Here is a 21,358-nt window from a genome sequence, read left to right as displayed (position 1 = left end):
TATTATTTGCTGTAAATTAAGCCAATTAATTGATTACAAGGTAGCAGTGACAGGTTTGTCCTTTTTTGTGATTGAGGCACATTTGAGCTGCCTGACAATGGAATCTTTTAAATATTTGGAACTGTAATTCAGCATATACGATACTGCAATTGTTCAGCCTTCCCTTCACAGGACTAAGGCGCTTGTCCATTTGCTGTAAATTTTCCTTCTTGTGGTTTTCAAAGTATTAATAAATATTTTATATATTTGTGATCAGGATTTTTCAGATAGCAGAAGGCTACCACTTTTTGTTTGTTCAGAATACTAGACCGAGCTTCTCCTCTTACTGAATTTAAATCTCTCATACTTTTGTAGGTTAACCACATTTTATAGTATTAGGTTTTAGTTTACATAATGTTAGTACAGTCATGTACAATGCTAATAGTTGTAGTGTTCTGGAGACTGGAAGAGTCCACGTCTCCTCCAGTGTTGGGGGTGGTCCTGTTGACCACCTTCCCCCGTCAACGTAACAAAGTGTTTCGGCTGAGCATACGCCAGCGCGACGTGTATTAACGTAATAAATAGCCCGGAGACCCTCGATGTGGCAGTTGAGAGCTACCCACTAACATAATTACGACTCCTGTGTGTCTCACTCCTTGATCTTGTTAGGCCCCTAGCCAGATCACTACACTGGCGACGAGGTGGTGCGGCTGCATGCTGCCCTGCCTCCCCTCTCAGTCACCGTGCTCAGCAACTCCGCCCAGTGTAGTTGCCCATTCCGTGCCTCACACGCCGTGGCCTGGCTCGCACCCCTGCCGTGTGGCCGACCGCAACGACGTCCTAGCGGCCAAGACTTTGGTGAATGGGCACCTGTCGCCTACGCAAGCCGGACCCTCACACCTACCGAGCAGCGGTATTCTCAAATCGAGAAGGAGGCCATCGCGATCTTGTGAGGGTGCCGCCACTTTCACATATACCTGTATGGCCACCCATTCACCATCATCACGGATCACAAACCGCTGATCCCACTGTTCCAAGGCTCATGGTCACACCCTCCCCCATGAATAGAAAAATGGATCCTGCAGCTGCAAGAGTTCCAACTCACCGTGGAGTACAGACCAGGCACCTGGAATCCAGCCGACTTCTTGTCGCGACACTCCCGGCCTGCCACACTTCCCGAAGCTGCTGAAGCGGCCGCCACGGAGGACTACGTGCGGCTAGTGGTAGAACGATCCCGGCCCCTCTCGATGTCCCTACAAGAGGTTATCGCAGCCACAAAAGACTAGGACTGCCTCCAAATCGCCATCCAAGCAGTCAACTCAGGCGATTTCAGTACTGTGCACCTAAGCCTTATCTTTGATTGCACCCTAGTACAGTGGGGACAGTAATAGCGGGATTACAACCTCAGCGGAGAGAAGATGGCTACCAGGAAATGAAGGGAAAATAAATCGCCTTGTGAGTAAAGGAGAAATCTCACAATCTAGTATGAAATAATAATTAGATAATGTTGTATTTATTTCTGCAGTGAGATTAGGAGTTTTTTCTTTTTCATAAAGATACACATGGGACTGGATATTATGTTAATGTGTCTGCTGTTTGACTGTCGATTACTAAAGTTTTGCCTCGGACACTATGTCCCTGAGAAGCATGTGACCCTCGATGTCCTCAGAGGCAAGTGTGGAAAGGATTGTACTTGGCCCAGTTTGCAGAGCCACAGCAGGTCAGGTCCAGTGGCAAATAAATTCATCCACACAAAACCTGATGGTAGGAATGCTTGCAAAGAGTGTAACCAATGGAAATCACTCAGGATAGCATTCCAACCCTTTGTTAATTTGCCCACCATGCCACCCCAGATTAGATTTAGCCACATGTAAACCAGCCTTGGTCCTGCTCCAAAAGTTTCGGTCCAGCCTAAACTGCTAAGCCAGGTCCTCTCTAGACCGGAGTGCAAGCAACCCGAAACCGTTTTCGGCATAGCTGGGCCTTCTCATTTGGATGCAGGTTGGTTCCAGTGGCACAGGAAATATGAGACCCACTTCTGGGCATACCCTCGGGCACTTAGGGCATTACATCAAGCACACAAAAGGTGAAGAGAGGAATGCTTGCAAACAGTCTAATCACTGGCTAGGATTTCTACCAAAAAGTTTTTGCCCACCGTAACACCTCAGATTAGACTTTGCCATATGGAAATCGGCCTTAGTCCTGCTGCAATAGGAACAGCCCAGCCTCAAATACAAAAATAACACAATAGGTCCTCTCTGAACTGGAACCAAAATGCTACCCTTAGTGATTGCCAGTGGTTACTCCTGCGGCAGAGAAATCTGCAGATGGGAAAACGCCTTGTGAGCAAGATTGGAGGACTCATCCGTGTTTCGCTGTCATTTCTTATATTTTCCCATGCACATTCTGAAAAGTGTGTATGGAAACAAACTATTATCTCGGTTACATGATTAAACAACCTCTGCGATTACATGCAGTTCATGCAGTCCTCTAAAAGTTATACATCTTAACTTGACAACACAGAACTTTTAGTATACAGTATCAATATTGTACTTTCCACCAAAAAATGAAGCAAACAATATTTTTTCTTTGAAGTTTTTGCACTCATGATTATAAAAGATCCTAAACAGTCAAGTCAATATAGCATTTGTCACAAATTTTCCATTTGAGTTAAGATAATGATGGTATAAAGCAAATAAACACCACAAAGGTTCCACTGTCCCACCACTTGAGTGGTTCATGTGTGATGACTGAATTTCATAGTGTACCAATAAAGATTGTCCTCCACCATCCTTATTACATTTTGCAAAATACCTGAAAGAAGATACTTCTGTAAGGATTCCTCCAGTGATGGCACAGGAAGAGGAGGAAGGGTGTCCTGATACTGAAATGTACGCTCCTCTCTGGATTCAAACAGATTATTTTCCATTTTTTGACAGGACGGTATCTAACACAAAACAAAATAAATTGATCAATGAATAAAAGATACATCGGAAAACTATTCACAGTTACACATTTAAAATGTTGTGCTTACACTTTAAAAAGGCTGTGCTACTTTTTGATTGGACAGGAGATGAGAATCATTAGAAAACAGTTTGGACAATATATCAGTCTTTATTGGGTATATATTATTTGCGTGCGCTTTGTATTTAGAGAACATAGTGCCAAATGTATGACCATTTTTAGCGGTCGCAAATAGGTAATTGGCCAGATGTGTGCCACTAAAAAAGGGTTTTAGCATGTACCAAGCCTAATTTGCGAGTTGGTAACCAGTTACCGACTCCCAAAATAGGTTTTGTGAGTCGTTATTAGGAAGGATTCAGAAAAGGGGGTGGTGGTGAACAGAGTGTTTGAATTAAGCAGAACTTGCATATAGCCAAGTTCTGAGCTGGGATGGTGCAGTGAGCTAAAAAACGGTGATGGATCAAGCCCTGATCTTTGGACTGGGTAAGAGTGGTCTGCTTAATTCAGACACTCTGTCCATCACCACCCCCTTTTCTGAATCATTTTTGTCCACCATAAGCGTGGAAGGGTATACTCAGATGTGAGTCCCTTGCTCATTGCACCATCAGGATTCAAGCAAGCCGGGCCGAAGACGGCTGAAATGCCAGAAACCGGTCCCCGGTAGCTTGTTTCCTTCCCAGTATAAGAATTGGCTTGGTAGTTTGGTCTGCCCTGTTCCCATGATGCACTGGGCCAGGGTCAGACTAATTTGCATATAGCCAAGTTCTGAGCTGGGATGGTGCAGTGAGCTAAAAAACGGTGATGGATCAAGCCCTGATCTTTGGACTGGGTAAGAGTGGTCTGCTTAATTCAGACACTCTGTCCATCACCACCCCCTTTTCTGAATCGTTATTAGGAAGGGGCATGGCAAGGGCGTACCCTAATAGCGAGTTACAGGGGGGTGCAAGATTGTTGTGCGACCACAAATGCAGTCGAAAAACAGTTGCATCTACCTCCAAGTTCAGATTGGTGGTAAGCCAGTCGCAAATGTGACTTTGTGATTGGCAACGTAAATATTTAGGAGCAGGCAGTGGTCCCATGGACCACTGCATGCTCATAAAAAATTAAACAAAGGGTTCGCTTTTATTTTTTAAACTGCTTTGTTGTAAAAACAGTCACAGACATGGTGTTCTGCTGACCCCAGCAGGCCTACCATCCCTGTGAGTGTCAACCATTCTCAATGGGTCGCAAAATGCGACCTGCCTCATGAATATGAATGATGCGACCCATTTGGGACTCACAAACAGTGTCTCAGACCCTGTTGTACATCACTGTTTGCGACTCTCAAATTGCGAGTCGCAAACACAGAGGGGAACCCACCAAATTGGATTCTTCTTTCATTACACAGATTTCCATAGCTACTACAAAGTATACAACTCTCATGCAAGGCTGGTGGCTTCATCGTAAAATGCCTTGAAGAAATTTAAAGCAATGTAGTCAAAAACTGAGCCAAGTGAACTCTAATAGCTCTTCTTGCTGCCCCTCCATATTCAAAACTAGCTATATAATTTACAAATCATGATTGCCCAATCCCACTCCCAACCAACTTATCTGTTCTAAGCTCACTACCTCTTGTGGTCCATGGCATACCTGTAATCAGGACATCAGAGCAGATAGAAAGGTGAGAAAAAAAAATGATAAAAAGGCATCACCACCTATGCAACCAGGATCTAGAAGAACGGCTTAAGGTACATTATTTTAAACAACACTAGTTAACAAAGCAATTCAGTAAGTTCTCTTCTGCCCTCAGAAACCAGCTAAGCAGCTCTTGTTGACTCAATCTTCAGCAAGGTTCGAGCTATGCAAATATCACACACATACATAGGAGGGTGCAGCAGGATTATTATAGAGGTTGGTACCGAGAAAAGAAGAACCAAATCACTGATGGAAACATATCAGAGGAATTTGAAAATTAAAACATGCTTCACAGGAAGCAAGAGCAGAGTCAGCATTAGCGAAGCAGGACTGGCGAGTAAAGGCTGGGTGGCCCATAGAAATCAGCCACACAGCTTCACCCTAATGGGGCGGCAAGTATGAATAAGTAAAATATCTGATACGGAAGGACTTAATTTAAAATAACTTATGGATGTCCATTTCCCGATAGCAGTTATGACGGAATCTAAATGACTATGTTGAGACCTCCACTTATTATTGCGGTTTGGTATCTGCTTGGTGCTGTTTGCATATAGAAAGTGAATGTAGGCAAAATGCTACAGATCTAAAAAATCATCTAAATAAGATGTGAGAAATTAGGGGGTACATGGGGCACTTTTCAGGTCAACGAGGATTAGAAGGGTTGAAATGCAACACTTTTGAGCTCATGAATTGAGAAAAGAGGTTAGCCATTTGAGACGAAATCCATAAGTTCAAACTTCTTTTAACCATTGGAGGCAAAGTGGATTGGATGTTTGAAGTTGTGGCGCTTGGCTGAGAGATACAGTGGCGTTAGAGCACCAACTATGTCCACATTTCACTTCAATCTCAAAGTCATCAAAGAATGCTTCTAATTTTGAGCCTGGGCCAGACGTCTGCTGAAAGGGGTCCAGAATTCAAAAGTGTTCAGTGTAAAATTGAAGTGGTTGTTTGACAGCTGTTGCCCAAGGTTTAACCAAAAAGAGTAAGAGAGAGAAACAGGTCGAACGCTTCCTGGAATGTTTGACTGCAGTTTTAAGATGGTCATGTGCCACACCTGTGTTTAATCAGCAATGAAACACATGACTGCTTTCACACATAGGCGGGCACGGTTCATGGAAAACAAGGAATGAAATATCCATGGGGAAACCTTATTTTTCTAATTTTCAAGAATGAACCTATTGAAGGTTGCTTCAAAAGGAGATAATGAGGGCAGTTGCTGACAGGGGTTTTTTTTTTTTTTTTAAACATCTCAAGGCAATTGGAGATCAAGCACTAACATTTGTCTTACCAGGCATAACCTTTTCATGTTAAATGTTGGTAAAGGGCGTGCAATAGACTTGCAACAGTAGAGATTGCAAGTTTCTTGCTTATGTTCTCCTAATAATACGAATAACTCTTTAGTGGCCATAGTGGTAGCAATAAAAATGGGGTTGGAGTAGAGGTCTTCACACTGTGAGGAGCGCCCCCCTGAGGGCCGTTGCTATGTTCCTAGGCGGAGACACAGATGCGTTTGTAAATACTTGTAAATGAAGATGGCCTGGAAGGCGACTTTCTTTATTTATCGCGTTTACAGTCTACCTTCATTTACATTCAGAAGGTAAAGGGCATACTATGGCAACTGTTATTCTTAGTGCCTTGACGGCGGGGTCAAGGACATGGCTAAAAAGAAAAGAACATGTTCTTTAAGTATACCACAAACGAAAAAAAGATACAAATTAAACTAATCCTTGAGAACACTTTCTTTTATGCTATCCAGCCTGGCCATTACTACCTTTACTGCATAAGGTGCAGTGGCACTAGGATAGTTCACGCCAATTTTGTCTGTGTAACTAGCAAAATGGTGGATGGGAAACCTTTTAGCCTTGGTAGCATTAGGGCCCTGGTCACCCTTGCGGCGGAGGGAACAGGTCCAAGGCAACAGGCGGCAAGATGCAGGATTTACCCTTTTTTTTATCTCAAAAGGGCAGACAGCCATCTTTGGACCACATGTCTAGGAGTGATGGGCCAGTGGAGAGAGTGGGAAGAGTAGTAGGTATCATTTGTGCTGCAGATGCAGTGGCACAATAGTATTGTTTTGTTGTCTTTTCTTGATTACGTTGGGGCCCTGTGCACCACTGTTGTGGCAGTGTTGCTGTGGGACTTGGACCAATGGCCCAAGAGAAGGGAAAATGTTGTTAGGTGAGACACATTCGCTGAGGCCTCAGAAAGTTGACAGAGTGAGGAAAGGGGCAAGATGGGGGCCCATTTTTCAATAAGGGGCAGAGAAGACCACCACTTAGCAAGACAGCCTGTCACAATACTAAAGCAGGTGCAATGGCACACGGGCCCAGGAGTGAGAGGCCGAATGCATAACACTTAGGACTGCCTTAATTAATAAAAAAAGGATCTGAGGATCATTTTTCTTCGCAGCATTGGAGGTGAGGACAGCTTTGCAGTAATGCAGTGGACAACATGCCAGAGCTCATTTTATTCTGGATGGGACAGAGAATATGTTCCAAGATTAGAGTGATGGCTGTGCATGGGGGGGAAGAGGTCAAGGAGACAAAGGACACAGTCTGCTACTCAGGGCTGCAGCTATCATTAGTACAACAGGTGCAGTTGGATTGGGTCTCAGGAGTGCGAGTGGCTCTCAACACCCCAAGAATCAGGAGTTGCTTGATATATTTTCTAAGGGTCACATTTAGTGTGGATTATCAGCTACAGAAAAATTACCCCTGAAATGGTAATAGCGCCCCCTGCACTCAGCCCGGATCTTTCCACGCCCCAAAGTACTATCATAAAGATTTGGAGGGGGGCCGACTTTTAAATGTTTTGCTCAGGGGAGCTCACAGCAAAAAATAGTTTGAAGACTTCTGGGTAAGAGAAACAGATTCTTCTTATTGGCCACCCTTAGATTCATGGTCTAAAATGTTTCATGTGCCAATTGACTGGCATACCATCTACATGAGACATTACAGGAATGAGAGTTTATTTTTTTTATCTCAACAAGATATTACGCCGAAAGGTCTCAGACACTGATTGAAACAATCACAGTAAAGTCTGCTATTGAAAGAAAAAATATACATAAAGAAACTATATATGTTATAACTTTCCGGATTCTACAAACAAAGTGATATTTGAAGGACGTGGACTTGGTAGTTTTCAGAGGACGAAGCATTAAAGTGCTTTCTCAGTGTGACATTAAAAAGAGATTAGGTGAGAACATGAGCCTTCTTGGCAAATAAAGGATGAAGAATGGTGCAATCATCAGGAGTTGGGGACACTCCAAACTAGGACAGATTAAGAGTTTACAGGCCCACAAGTCTAATACATTGCTGCAGTACAGTGGAGACATACAACCATGCACTGAAGTCGCCTGAGACTATAGGTGGGTCAAAGGTAAGGTCATGCTGGACAGATCAATAAAACAAGATAAAAATAATGAGGATGATATATGCAAAAAGATAAAAGTGAAAGTTGGAGATTAGCAGGGACACCATAAACACTGCATGCAGGGGAGGCGCCCCATGGCTTTTGCCCTCCATCATGCACTAAAAACATCTGGGGGGCCTAGGGTGAGTGACGGAAAAATCCTGACAATTTTATCAACATCCAATTGGGCCCCCCTGCCCACTTGGGAAACTTTCTGATGATGAAGTTGTTGGCCTTGGCTCCGGACACACTACAGGGGTGGAGACTTCTTTGTATGAGGACAGACACAGCTCTTAACAGGTGTCATTCTCAACTCCTCCCACCACTCTAGCTCAGGAAGCCCCATCAGCCTGTTGATGGCCATCACAATATGCAGGGCACACCTAAATTCTCTTTGTGTGACAATCTAGAGTGAATGCACAAACAGCCAAACCGTCATCCTAACCCAGACAAGTATTCAGCATACAGACAGAGGCACAGAATAGTTAAAGTAGGAAAAAGCCAACATTCCAAAAGTATATTTGAATAAACAAGTTACCCTAGCTGGAATTTTTAAAGCAACAATCTATACTAAAGTACAAGTACACACATTTGCTTGGCCTGTGTATTTATTCACATATATTTCACATGGTTTTTCTAGTATTTCATGTACACTGTAACAATTAAACAACCTTTTTATAAGTAGCATTTTCAGACATGCAATTTAAAAACCAACTTTACTAAAAGAGGTGTTTTTACATTGTGAGTCCTGAGATCTCACAATTCAATTTTCTATCAGCTCCCAATAGCAAGATACAGTTGTAAGATATTACAAAACAGTTCCAATGCTAACTTATGGGAGAGATAGGCCTTGCTGTAGTAAAAAAAACATGAAAGCATGAAGAGTGGATGCGCATGTAAACTAGTGAGCATATTTAATTCACTTTACTCTGCTCACGTATCAATTTGCACAAAGAGTTCCTCAAAGCATTGTGAATGCTATCCCAAATTCTGTGCAGGATGATAGCATTCATTGAGAAGTTAACAAATTAATACAATGTACATGTGAGAGGTAATTCTTACAATAATTGCAGTGCACCCGTTTATGGGCTCAGGATGTAACCCACTAATTTCTACGAAAGTGGATATAGCCCACCGAGCCATCTTACTAGCACAATATAAAACGGGTGGAGGAAGTTTTCCAAGCTGCTCAAACTACAAGACGAAGACCAAAGCTTTGAGCTAGCGATCCTTTGGCCTGACCCCAACCTGCTAGGGTACATGTAGCAAACAGACTGTACTCTAGTCTTGCCCCAGAAGGCAAGCGTACACCGCCTCAAACGGTTGCAACCAGCGATTGTCGACCTCGCAATATTAGGCCACCCCTCAACAGTACCCGTATTTCATTAAAACACCAGTTGGTGGTGGGTCAGGTGAACGGTTTAACTCAATAGCTCTAGGGTGCTTTGCGTGGCTAAAATCATGGGCGTACCTGTTCTTGCCTTCGCTAGTGCAACATAGCCGCATAAAAGAAAACAATTCATGAATGAACATTAGTCACAGTGCACTGCATCAGGTTTTGCACCCCAAAAGGACTGGGCGGAATCCCACAGGCACACGAGTGCCTGCCTTCCATTGTGCAATAAAATTGCCTGAAATAGTAAGCAGGATTGGGGAATTAACCTTGAACACAATGAAATGTTTCAGTGACCGCAATTGACCTGCAGAGGGCATGGTCCAAAAAAAGGGAACAAAACATAAGATATAAGATCACTCACCGGCTATGTATGAATCATATAGCCGAGGCTAAAAAAGAATACTTAGGCAACAGAATCACCCTTGCAGCTAACTCTTAGAGGGAACAGTATACTATCGTCAAGGAATTCACCAATACTCGCTCCTGTCAACCACCGCTAATCGCTTCTCAGGAGTAGGTGAACTCCCTTCCCACTTTTTTTTATTGAAAAGAGCAATGACATTCACAAATCATTTCCACAATCATCAGACATCACACTCAACAGGAGCAATCCTGACCCCGTATATTTCCATATTGCCCCCTCACGGACTTTCATACAGTCTCAGAGGACGAAGTATAATTAACTCTGGAGAATTGTGGCTCAAGTGGAGAAGTGTGGTTCAATGGTTAGATGCGGCAGAACCGGAAGCTGAGATCAGCCCGGGACCAGGGTTCGATTCCCAATGCGGCAGGGTCTTGGGTCAAAATGTCCGCGGGCCAGATAATTCTCGCCTCAGCGCCTACTCTAACCTTGGGTCCCACTCTGCAACTCTGGGCAATAGCTTGCTTAATCTTCACAATGGCCCCTTCAACGCCGGGGATGCCTGGTCTCACCTTGGGGGTGCCCAGCAGGGACCATCTCACAGGGAAAGCCAGGACGGGTTCACCAGCGGTATACAGCGCCGGGACGCCCACGGTGTGGGCAGCTGTGCGCTTTACAAGTATACAACATTTACATTTACATTTACTCTTAATCGCATAAAATCAGGTTCTCCTACTGACTCGGCCTCTGCTCAAGTCCTATCCAAAATTGGCCCCGTCTTTCTCCCCCAACTTACTGTTTTATTTAAACATTCCTGGTCACAGTCCACAGTCCCCACCCTTTGGAAAGAGGCCATTATTAGACCAATTAAAAAAAAACTCTGCTGATCCCAAACAGTTATCCAATTACAGGCCAATATCCCTTTTACCACTCTTTGGCAAAATTCTAGAGTCCCTGGTTAACGGCCAACTTACCCAGCACCTGGAAAATAATAAACTACTGGATCCCTCCCAATCAGGATTTAGGGCTTTCCACAGCACCAAAACGGCCCTGCTTGAAATGGCCGACAATATCAGACTTTCCCTGGATGCCAGTCAATCAGCTAGATTGGTTTTACTTGACCTGTCGGCTGCCTTCGACACCATTTCGCACAGCATCCTTCTTGATCGCCTATGCGCATCTGGTGTCGAAGGCGGAGCCCTTCACTGGTTCAGGAGCTATCTGGCAGACCGTTCCTCTAAAGTGCAAATAGGTGACTTCTCCTCGGATAGCCAAGTTATCAACAAAGGTGTTCCCAAGGGCTCCATTTTGAGCCCTACGTTATTCAACCTATACGTGTCCCCCTTGGCCATACTCATTAAATCTTTTGGGTTTCAAACAGTGTCTTACGCAGATTACACTCAGTTGTTAATCACCATGGGATCAGATGTCACCGAAACCAAAAAACGCTTCAAACTTTGTATGATAGCCATAAATAACTGGATGGCGAATAATCACCTTCTCCTTAATGCCAACAAAACAGAGATTGTTCTTTTTGGGGATGCAGCCAAACTATGGAACAACGATTGGTGGCCTCCATGTTAGGATCTTGTCCCCCACCTTAGACAGCTGCACGTAATCTTGGTGTAATTTTGGATTCCAAACTTTCTATGTCAAATCATATTAACAATCTGGTCCGCATCTGCTACGGACTTATGCGCAGTCTTAGTCACCATATACCAACAGGCCAGAACCCTCAGGTCCAATAGCAAATATCTTTTGACAGTGCCAAAGATCCGAACCGCCAGAAATGGGGGTAGATCTTTCTCCCGGGTGGCCCCAGAAATCTGTAATACTTTGCCTTTATCCCTCCGCTTGGAGACTGATCATAAGAAGTTCTGTAGACTCCTAAAAGCCTGGCTGTTTTAGCCCAGTCCTTTACACCTGACTGCCGTGTTTTCTGACCTGTCTTGCCTTGAACACTACCAAGCGCTATGAGACCTTTGTGGTGATATGTGCGCTCTATAAGTACCAAATACAAGTATAAATATTTGGAGTAGGGCCGAGCAAGAATGAGGCCATACAGTTTCAACAAACAAAAACCGATTCCCCTCTGCATGACCACCAATAACCACAAGTTGCTAAAGTTGACATTTTCTCTCCGAAGACAAAGATTGTGACTAGGTCTTCAGTGTAATCGCTAGCAGTAAAATAACATATTTTGTGAAGTTTGTGGTATTGAGACACAGACAGGTAAGACATGTATTTATTACTGCCTAAGCTGCCTCCCTGCTCTAACTGCCAGCCTCATGACTTCACAGAGCATTTCATAACCAGAACTCTGCGAGGTCATGAGCATAGCAGAATGCACATCACATTCATCATGACATGGCAACAATAGCAGGTAAGTAATGGAAGAGAGAACATCACACATTTTAAAGCAAGACACATTCTATGACAACATGGGAGCATAAAAGACTCAATAGCCCATGGGCTTAACACACTGGGCATTCAAATCAAATGACATCACAGAGGAACCTATGACATCACAATCCCTTGAATAACTTGTCCGGTCTGAAAGAACACTTTATGTTATTTACCTATGTCAACAGAAAAACAGGAATTAAACAAGCTTAATGGAAGACAACAATAGTCCAAAACCATTGGTCATCCTCTGTGGAGTCCAGAAAGAAAAAAACATCCATTAATAGTTGACAAAATGCTTGAAATTCTCTCAGTCGCAACCACGAAGCTTCTTATTGCGCTGCAGGCAAAGAAATACCAAAGTGAATCAAAAGAGAGGTAGGGTGGGATAATCTTCAGCTCCTTGACTTTACATTATTTTACATGATCGGAGGCTCATTTAAAATAGATTTAAAAACTTAGCCACAATACCATGTACATAAGCAACGGGTTTAAAATGCTACATTTGAAAAGAAGACTTCTGCGACCAGTCTGCAGCTTTGTTTTCATAAAGTCATTCAGTCGTCCTGAGGAGATAAAAGCATCAGAAAACATTTCTCTTCTAGAGAAATGAGCTCCAAAGATGGAAGTATCTACACCAGCCATCTCAATGCTCTATTTAAGCCATCTGGCCAATGTAGAGTAGATGAGAGATGGGAAGGCTTTTTTAGAGGTATTAACAAATAAGAGGCGAAAGGAGGGTGGAAAGGAGCAGTCTGCCTTTCATAAAGTTTCGTGCAATGCACCACATACAACTTTAGAAAAGATGAGTATTAACAGAAGTTGACATAGCCTTAGTCCTTTTTGTGACCTAAAATGTATCACCCTGGGGAGAAAAAAAAAGTTCTTTACACCCACGGCCTTAACATTTATTTGAAAATCTTGTAACAAAAATTGGACAAAATATAATTAATATATTTCTTAATATTGGCTTTTGTGAAGAACAGGCTCCGAGACAGCACAACAAGAAGCATCAATTTTGCCTGCTTAATACTATTACAGCACTACCAATAAAAAAGTAAAAGTAGAGGAACAGAACCAAAAGTATACAAAATTACCAACAATCAGTGGTACATTGAGTGGAGGTACACAGCATTCCCAACTGCATGGATCAAGGCATTCCAACCCCATTTCCCAGTGCACAGTTTCGACTCTGGTATCCTCCTCAAAGTCAGCGCAACAAGTAATAAATGTGTACGCTCAACCGCGGTGCATCTGGCTCCCCAGGGCGTCATCTAACCCTCGATCCCGATATTGCATTCCGTGTCCTGCATTGCGAGCCCCGGTCACAGCCTCCAGCCCTCTCCCTGTTCATACCCTACAACATTGCAGCCCAAATCTCCAGATTCTCTTGTAGCTTATCATACCAACGACTGAGCTTCATGTGCAACTCTTCCACCAGCCGCCATTCAGTGACATCCTTAAACCATAGTTTGAGAGACGGGGACCTTGTGCTTAACCATCCTTCAGCTATTCTCTTTTTCGCTAACACCAAAGCAAGCTGCAGAAACCTCCAGTGAAATGTGCCCCTTCTAGGTTGTTTGACAATACAAAGCAAGCACGCCTGAGGGGATTCCGCGAGCGTCGGCCATGGCTCTTAGACATGTAGATCATTGAGATCCATACACCTGCACTCCAAGACATGCCCAGGCCATGCGCAGAAAGGAGGCTCTCCCTCCCACATCTAGGGCAATCAGCACTTCTGCCATCATACATGCGGCTGAGTTGAACAGGCTTAACATATGTGAAATGCATGTTGTTAAAGTGCAACAACTTTAATCTTGGGTTGCACGAGATCCTCAAACTCGCAAATCACTTTCCATTCCACATCGAACAGGGGCATTTCCAGCTCCTCCCCCCACACTCCTCGAGATGCCGGCTCAACCCTCATTCTATCCACCTTGAGTGATTTGTATAAATGCATCACCATATGTCTTGTTGACCCAGACGTCAATAATAATTGCACGGTGTCCGCCTACCTCGGTGTCCTGGGAGGGGAGTCCAAACCTCCTGTGCCGTGCTTGACAGTTTGGTGTAATAAAGAGATTGTCCACTCCCCACTGCAAATGTGTCCCGTGCTTCAAGTGAAATAAATAATCTGCTCACCTGGGTAGAGATCACCAAGTGTCTCATCCCGCCCCCCCTCGTTCCACCGTGACTCAGATTCACGGATGCCGCTAAAAGTCAATCACATCTAAAGGACAAGGTCCTTGGAAAAGGGTGGCCTCTTCAAGACCATAGTAACCGTTATTCTTTACATGACACAACTATTGATTTAAAAGCTGTAACTCTAATGTGCAATTTGCCCACGTTTAGAAAACCGACACTGAAAAGGAGAAAAGTTGAAGTACCAGCACCATAAAAGCGTGCTTGATTTGGTAGAAATAGAATAATTAAATGCAAGAAGAGTAACATGCTTATTAAGTGTGATAACAAAACAGATGTGAAAATGAATGTTGAAAATGCTTTAGCTGACACAGTAGTGCTATTTTTAACATTAGGACTATAGCAACTCTATTGTTTTCATTGTAATGCATTAAGAAAATGAATGTGGTGCAAAATCTTTTTTTACACGATATTACATAAGTTATATTTACAGTATTAACATTATTACGAAAATGAAACCATGAAAACGATTTTTGTAAAATGATATTTCAGAATAATTTGCAGGTATGTACTTTGCAAATCGTAGTAGTAGGCCATATTCAGGTTTAGTAATTTCTATGCATTAATCAATAACAGTATTGCAATTATTTATTTATATGTAATGCTTGATTTATTTCATTATGTTTGAATTTAATTAGGAGTTCCTTTTACTAAATGATAAATACTAACGTTAAATTAATTGATTTGCCTTCTTTACTAAGCTGCATTTTTTCATAGCTTGGTACAATTAACTTTTGCTATATTTCCTCAAATGTTGCCTTATCTGTTCACGCAACTTTCTTTTATCAAAGGGACATTTTTCTAATGTTCACTTTAAAGGGAATTGGTGAGAACCTAACTTTTGGACTGAAACCATTTAGAGCAACAAAGTATATAGCTCTTGCCTCGAATCTGTGAGGACAGAATGGCCATTCGTTTCTCGTGACCAGCATGGGATAGTATGCAGGGGTGTCAAAATTGTACCTGACAAATGGAAGAATGACTACATGATGATCAGACCACTGAGGTACGACAACTGATGTCATATACAAATCTTTTCTAACATGAAAAGTGACTCTCAGATGGAGAAAATTATTTACAACAAGGGGTGGTGAGGGACAGAGTCTCTGAATTAAGCAGAAAGCTCTCACCCAGTCAACAGATCAGGGCTAGATCCAACACCGTTTTTTAGCTCACTGCACCATCCCAGTTTCAGAACCTGGCTGTATGCAAATTAGTCTGTTCCTGTCCCAGTGCATGATGGGAACAGGGCAAACCAAACTACAAAAGCCAATTCTTACACTGGGAAGGAAACAAGCTCCCGGGGACCGGTTTCTGGCATTACAGCCGTCTTCGGCCCGGTTTGCTTGAATCCTGATGGTGCAATGAGCAAGGGTCTCACATCTGAGAATACCCTTCCACGCTTAGGGTGGACAAAATTATTTACAACAAGGGGTGGTGAGGGACAGAGTCTCTGAATTAAGCAGAAAGCTCTCATCCAGTCAACAGATCAGGGCTAGATCCAACACCGTTTTTTAGCTCACTGCACCATCCCAGTTTCAGAACCTGGCTGTATGCAAATTAGTCTGTTCCTGTCCCAGTGCATGATGGGAACAGGGCAAACCAAACTACAAAAGCCAATTCTTACACTGGGAAGGAAACAAGCTCCCGGGGACCGGTTTCTGGCATTACAGCCGTCTTCGATCAAACACAGGGAGGGGACCTGCCCACAGTAGTTTTAAACGATGGCCTAGGAGAGGTCCTTTGTATTATAAAACTTGTCCTGAACCCAAGCAAATCATATAACCAGTTTGATTTTATCAAAATTTATTTTTTATTTCTATGAATTCATTATATTAGTATATAAATATAAGTTATTTAGCATCAGAATAAATAAACATCATGACAACAATTAAATGGTGGTTCTAACTTCATACTGACATACCCTTAACATTCATACGAAGACATTCACACATCATACATCCTACAACACTAGGCAAAGATGGTTTTAGGTGACAAGGGGACCGTTGATCAAATGTCCGGGTTGGTTCAATAGGTTCCTTGATAAAACCCTGCGATAAGGGAGGGGGTATCGTTATCTTTGACACACCAACTTACATAGAGAAGATGAACATCCTTCTGTCTGCCCGTGAATACTACGTAAAAATCACCAGAAACCCGGAACCAGCCCTCAAGCGTCGCATCTTGCAAATAACCGAAAGAGGAGTCATGAATGGTGATATCTGTGAACAGGAAGCCGAGTTTCTCACCCCTTCGTTCACCAGGATACCAATCATCTACGGGGTTCCTAAAACCCACAAAAACCAACTTGATCCACCCTTAAGGCCCATCGTATCTATGATAGGATCAGCCCTAGAGCCCCTATCAAAATACATTGACCAATTCCTTCAACCGTTGGTCGGAGCTCTGGACTCCTTCATCAAAGATACTGGCCATTTCATTTCTAAGGTTGAGGGAACCCCATATCATCACAATAGGGAACTCCTGGTGACACTGGATGTGGAGTCCCTTTACTCTAACATCCCGCAAGAAGGTGCCCTATCGGTAGTACAAGACATCCTAATATCCAACCCCCAGATACAAAATTCCAACTTTATCATGGACTGCCTAAAAATAGTTCTAAAGGAGAACTATTTTGAGTTCAATAACGACTTTTACCACCAGGTAGGCGGAGTAAGCATGGGCGCGGTCTGCGCCCCTAGCATCGCCTGCCTATACATGGGCGAATTTGAACGCATCCACGTCTACAACGAGATGTCGCCATTTTATGAGAACGTACGAGCCTGGTCTCGTTTCATCGACGACGTTTTCTTTATCTGGGAGGGGGATGACATCACCTTAACTGAATATATTGCATGGCTCAATGCAGCGGACCCCAATCTGAGGTTCACGAGCCACTTCAGTCAAGACAAAATTGAATTCCTGGACCTATGGGTCGAACACAGTAATCAAGAGATCATAGTTTCTCTTTTTACCAAACCTACCGCCCGAAACACCATACTGCAATACGGAAGTTACCACCCCCGTTGCCAACGTGACAACATCCCCTTCAGTCAATTCCTTCGTATTAGAAGGAATTGCACTAACATCAAAGACTTCTTAACTGAGGGGGATATTTTGAAGGAGAAGTTGTTGCAACGGGGGTATCCTTACCGGCTGGTTAAGGATAGCTTCAAACGGGCCCGTTACTACAACCGAGAAGCCATGTTTGAACCCAGGGATCTCAATCCCAGGGAATCCATTGTCTGTATCACCCGACACTCGACCATAAACAACCAACTGAGACAGGCCATCAACTCCAGTTGGTTTTTGCTTAACTTAAATCCAGACCAAAGTGCACTACCCAAACCCATCTTTGCATTCAAACGCAACAAAAACCTCAAAAATCACTTAGTGAGAGGTAAAATGCGAGGGCCGGAACCCTTAACACAGAGTTCCATCACTGGGACCGGTCCAGTGACGGGCAACCACAAATGTGGCAAATGCCAGGCATGCCCGAATGCCATAGTGGGAAAGGAAATAGTGACTCCCACCCGCACGATCCACCTCTCCAAAATGAGCAACTGCAGGTCCTCCAATTGTATCTACATCATCATATGTCCATGCAGAATACCATATGTTGGAGAAACAGGAAGGGAGATCAGGTTGCGCATTGGAGAGCACAAATCCAACATCCGCACTGGCAAAAGAGGAGCTCCTCTAGTTGAACACTGGACATCTGAGGGGCATTCTGAAAATGACCTCAGGTGGTCAATACTGGAAAAGATTCAAACTCCGACAGGCATGGATCCCACATTGCAAAGAAAAAAACGCGAGGTCTTTTGGATCTTTTTTCTGAACAGCATGGAGAAAGGCCTGAATGAGGAATGCCCGTGGGCTAATGCCTTACTGTAAATTCTGGTCCCCCATTATTTTCTCAGTGTATCCCTCCAGCCTGTCTATCACCTTAAAGCACCATATATCCCTTCATTATTTCCCCTCTGTATTTAATCCTTCTTTCTTCTGTTATTAATCCCTGCCTTGCCCACTCATTTTCAACGGAACGTCTTGGTTTCCATCCCACATATAGTGCAGGTAAATATACGTTTCCACGACCATATCTCTGATCTGCATCTGTAGGCAAATAGCTGGAATTTATTCAGAACCAATACCCCCTGTCAGAGGATTCCACCCCCGGCGATCGCCGTTCTAAGTCACATTACCCTTTATGAGATTCTATCGTTAACCCTGGTTCTGTAATGTGGGGTCCCTACTACAAGATGGCCGCTTCTGTTTCATCACAGGGATCAGCACCTCTCTAAATCCGTCCTCTATGTCGCTTAGAAGCTAGGAATCTCCCGCGCCTCTTCACCTGAACCGAACATCGGGACCCGCTCTCCGAGTATATATAGACGCATTTTATGCCGTTAGCCTCGCCTGTCCTCGTGCGTGTGACCCGGACCGCCGTTGGGAGACTGCCACCTGCCGATATACCAGGTAAGCCCACACTGCTGATTAAACCGAGCAGTTTCTATGCCAGCCCTTGATTCTTGCCTGTCCCCTCCTTCCCGGTAATACTTGCCTGTTGCCCTCTAGGTTCCAATTTAAAGGGACCCGACTCAACCTGAAAACCACTGGACGGCAGAACGGACTTATTTTCCAAAGACTTCCGCATGGGTAGGCTGGCCCCCTTCTTGATATTTATCCTCAGCCGACACTCGGTGCAACCGAACCTTATTTACCTCACCACTCCTCTATTTTTCTTTTATTGTTGTAGATTAGCTCATCTCTCACCCCCAGCCGGCGGCCCCAGCTCTGACCAGAATCCCACTGTGGGTGTTTTTTCCATCTTCGAAAAGGTATCCCAGAAATAATTCTCTATGTCGTCACTACGCGTTTTTCCTCTCAGTGAGGACGATAATTGCAGCCAGCGCTTAATTAAACTGCCTATCCCCATGTTTCAGGTACACTCATCCCATACAAGTAGCAGATAAGGTCAGCATCACCCGAAGGTCCTAGATGGTATCTCCCTGTTCAAGTGAAGGTATGCGTTCATACATTGTGATCCTATATCGTGCCTTCCACTCTCAGGTTAGATCAGCCTCGGGCTAGATAAGTATATTGATGTGCCTTTTCATCCCCCTCAGGGACACTCATCCTTACCTATTCTGCCACGTATATTCGGGGACAGGATTCCATCTATCTCTGATAATTATCTAAGGAAACGCGATACCATGCTGGCACTACCAAATTGCCAACTTCTGGGTTAATTACACGCCAGCCCCATCCTTTACTAGCAGGTAATATTCTATGCAGTAACTATGGTATGTTCAGACTTAAGGAGGTGTCTTCAGTTAATACTTCCATCTATGTGTTAAAGTTTTTCCTTTTCTTTTTGCTCTCTCATTTAAAATGTTCATACATTGATGTGGTACCTCTATTGTACTATTATTGTCTCTGGGCCTAGTCGGATCGGCACAAACTGTTAGTCATTATCTGTTTGAGTATCTACGTATGCTTGTTTCATTGTTCCTTGAACCCATGCAAGTATGTCTTCTAAAATAGATGTTTTTAATATGTTTCCCTATACAGAAGTTCTATACATGTGTGGTTCCTTCTTCTCTACCCCACTTCGCCCTGATGAAGGTGTTGCCCCGGACGGGGCTACACACCGAAACGCGCGTTGGCGTCTGTTCCTATCAAGGAACCTATTGAACCAACCCGGACATTTGATCAACGGTCCCCTTGTCACCTAAAACCATCTTTGCCTAGTGTTGTAGGATGTATGATGTGTGAATGTCTTCGTATGAATGTTAAGGGTATGTCAGTATGAAGTTAGAACCACCATTTAATTGTTGTCATGATGTTTATTTATTCTGATGCTAAATAACTTATATTTATATACTAATATAATGAATTCATAGAAATAAAAAATAAATTTTGATAAAATCAAACTGGTTATATGATTTGCTTGGGTTCAGGACAAGTTTTATAATACAAAGGACCTCTCCTAGGCCATCGTTTAAAACTACTGTGGGCAGGTCCCCTCCCTGTGTTTGATTGTTACTTTCCCCATCGACCTGCCTAAATTGATGTGGGGTCCCCCTCCGACTTGAAATTACAGCCGTCTTCGGCCCGGTTTGCTTGAATCCTGATGGTGCAATGAGCAAGGGTCTCACATCTGAGAATACCCTTCCACGCTTAGGGTGGACAAAATTATTTACAACAAGGGGTGGTGAGGGACAGAGTCTCTGAATTAAGCAGAAAGCTCTCACCCAGTCAACAGATCAGGGCTAGATCCAACACCGTTTTTTAGCTCACTGCACCATCCCAGTTTCAGAACCTGGCTGTATGCAAATTAGTCTGTTCCTGTCCCAGTGCATGATGGGAACAGGGCAAACCAAACTACAAAAGCCAATTCTTACACTGGGAAGGAAACAAGCTCCCGGGGACCGGTTTCTGGCATTACAGCCGTCTTCGGCCCGGTTTGCTTGAATCCTGATGGTGCAATGAGCAAGGGTCTCACATCTGAGAATACCCTTCCACGCTTAGGGTGGACAAAATTATTTACAACAAGGGGTGGTGAGGGACAGAGTCTCTGAATTAAGCAGAAAGCTCTCACCCAGTCAACAGATCAGGGCTAGATCCAACACCGTTTTTTAGCTCACTGCACCATCCCAGTTTCAGAACCTGGCTGTATGCAAATTAGTCTGTTCCTGTCCCAGTGCATGATGGGAACAGGGCAAACCAAACTACAAAAGCCAATTCTTACACTGGGAAGGAAACAAGCTCCCGGGGACCGGTTTCTGGCATTACAGCCGTCTTCGGCCCGGTTTGCTTGAATCCTGATGGTGCAATGAGCAAGGGTCTCACATCTGAGAATACCCTTCCACGCTTAGGGTGGACAAAATTATTTACAACAAGGGGTGGTGAGGGACAGAGTCTCTGAATTAAGCAGAAAGCTCTCACCCAGTCAACAGATCAGG

The 21,358-nt window shown here is 43.7% G+C and overlaps 1 protein-coding gene across 4 annotated transcripts in view; it reads right to left on the bottom strand.

Annotated features, from left to right (window-relative positions):
- Positions 1-21,358, bottom strand: part of LOC147688908 (peroxisomal carnitine O-octanoyltransferase-like) — a 407,404-nt gene that overhangs the window by 229,823 nt on the left and 156,223 nt on the right. For all 4 annotated transcript variants that reach the window (XM_086941806.1, XM_086941805.1, XM_086941808.1 and 1 more), the window contains one exon: positions 2,794-2,926. In XM_086941806.1, coding sequence (XP_086797932.1) covers positions 2,794-2,908 — 115 coding nt within the window. In that variant the 5' untranslated portion in view covers positions 2,909-2,926. The remainder of the gene's footprint in view (positions 1-2,793; positions 2,927-21,358) is intronic.

The sequence above is a fragment of the Lissotriton vulgaris genome, chromosome 10 (assembly GCF_964263255.1).
Source record: "Lissotriton vulgaris chromosome 10, aLisVul1.2, whole genome shotgun sequence".
Classification (NCBI taxonomy): domain Eukaryota; kingdom Metazoa; phylum Chordata; class Amphibia; order Caudata; family Salamandridae; genus Lissotriton; species Lissotriton vulgaris.
Note: the sequence above shows the minus strand (reverse complement) of the source record. Positions and strands in the feature narration are given on the sequence as shown.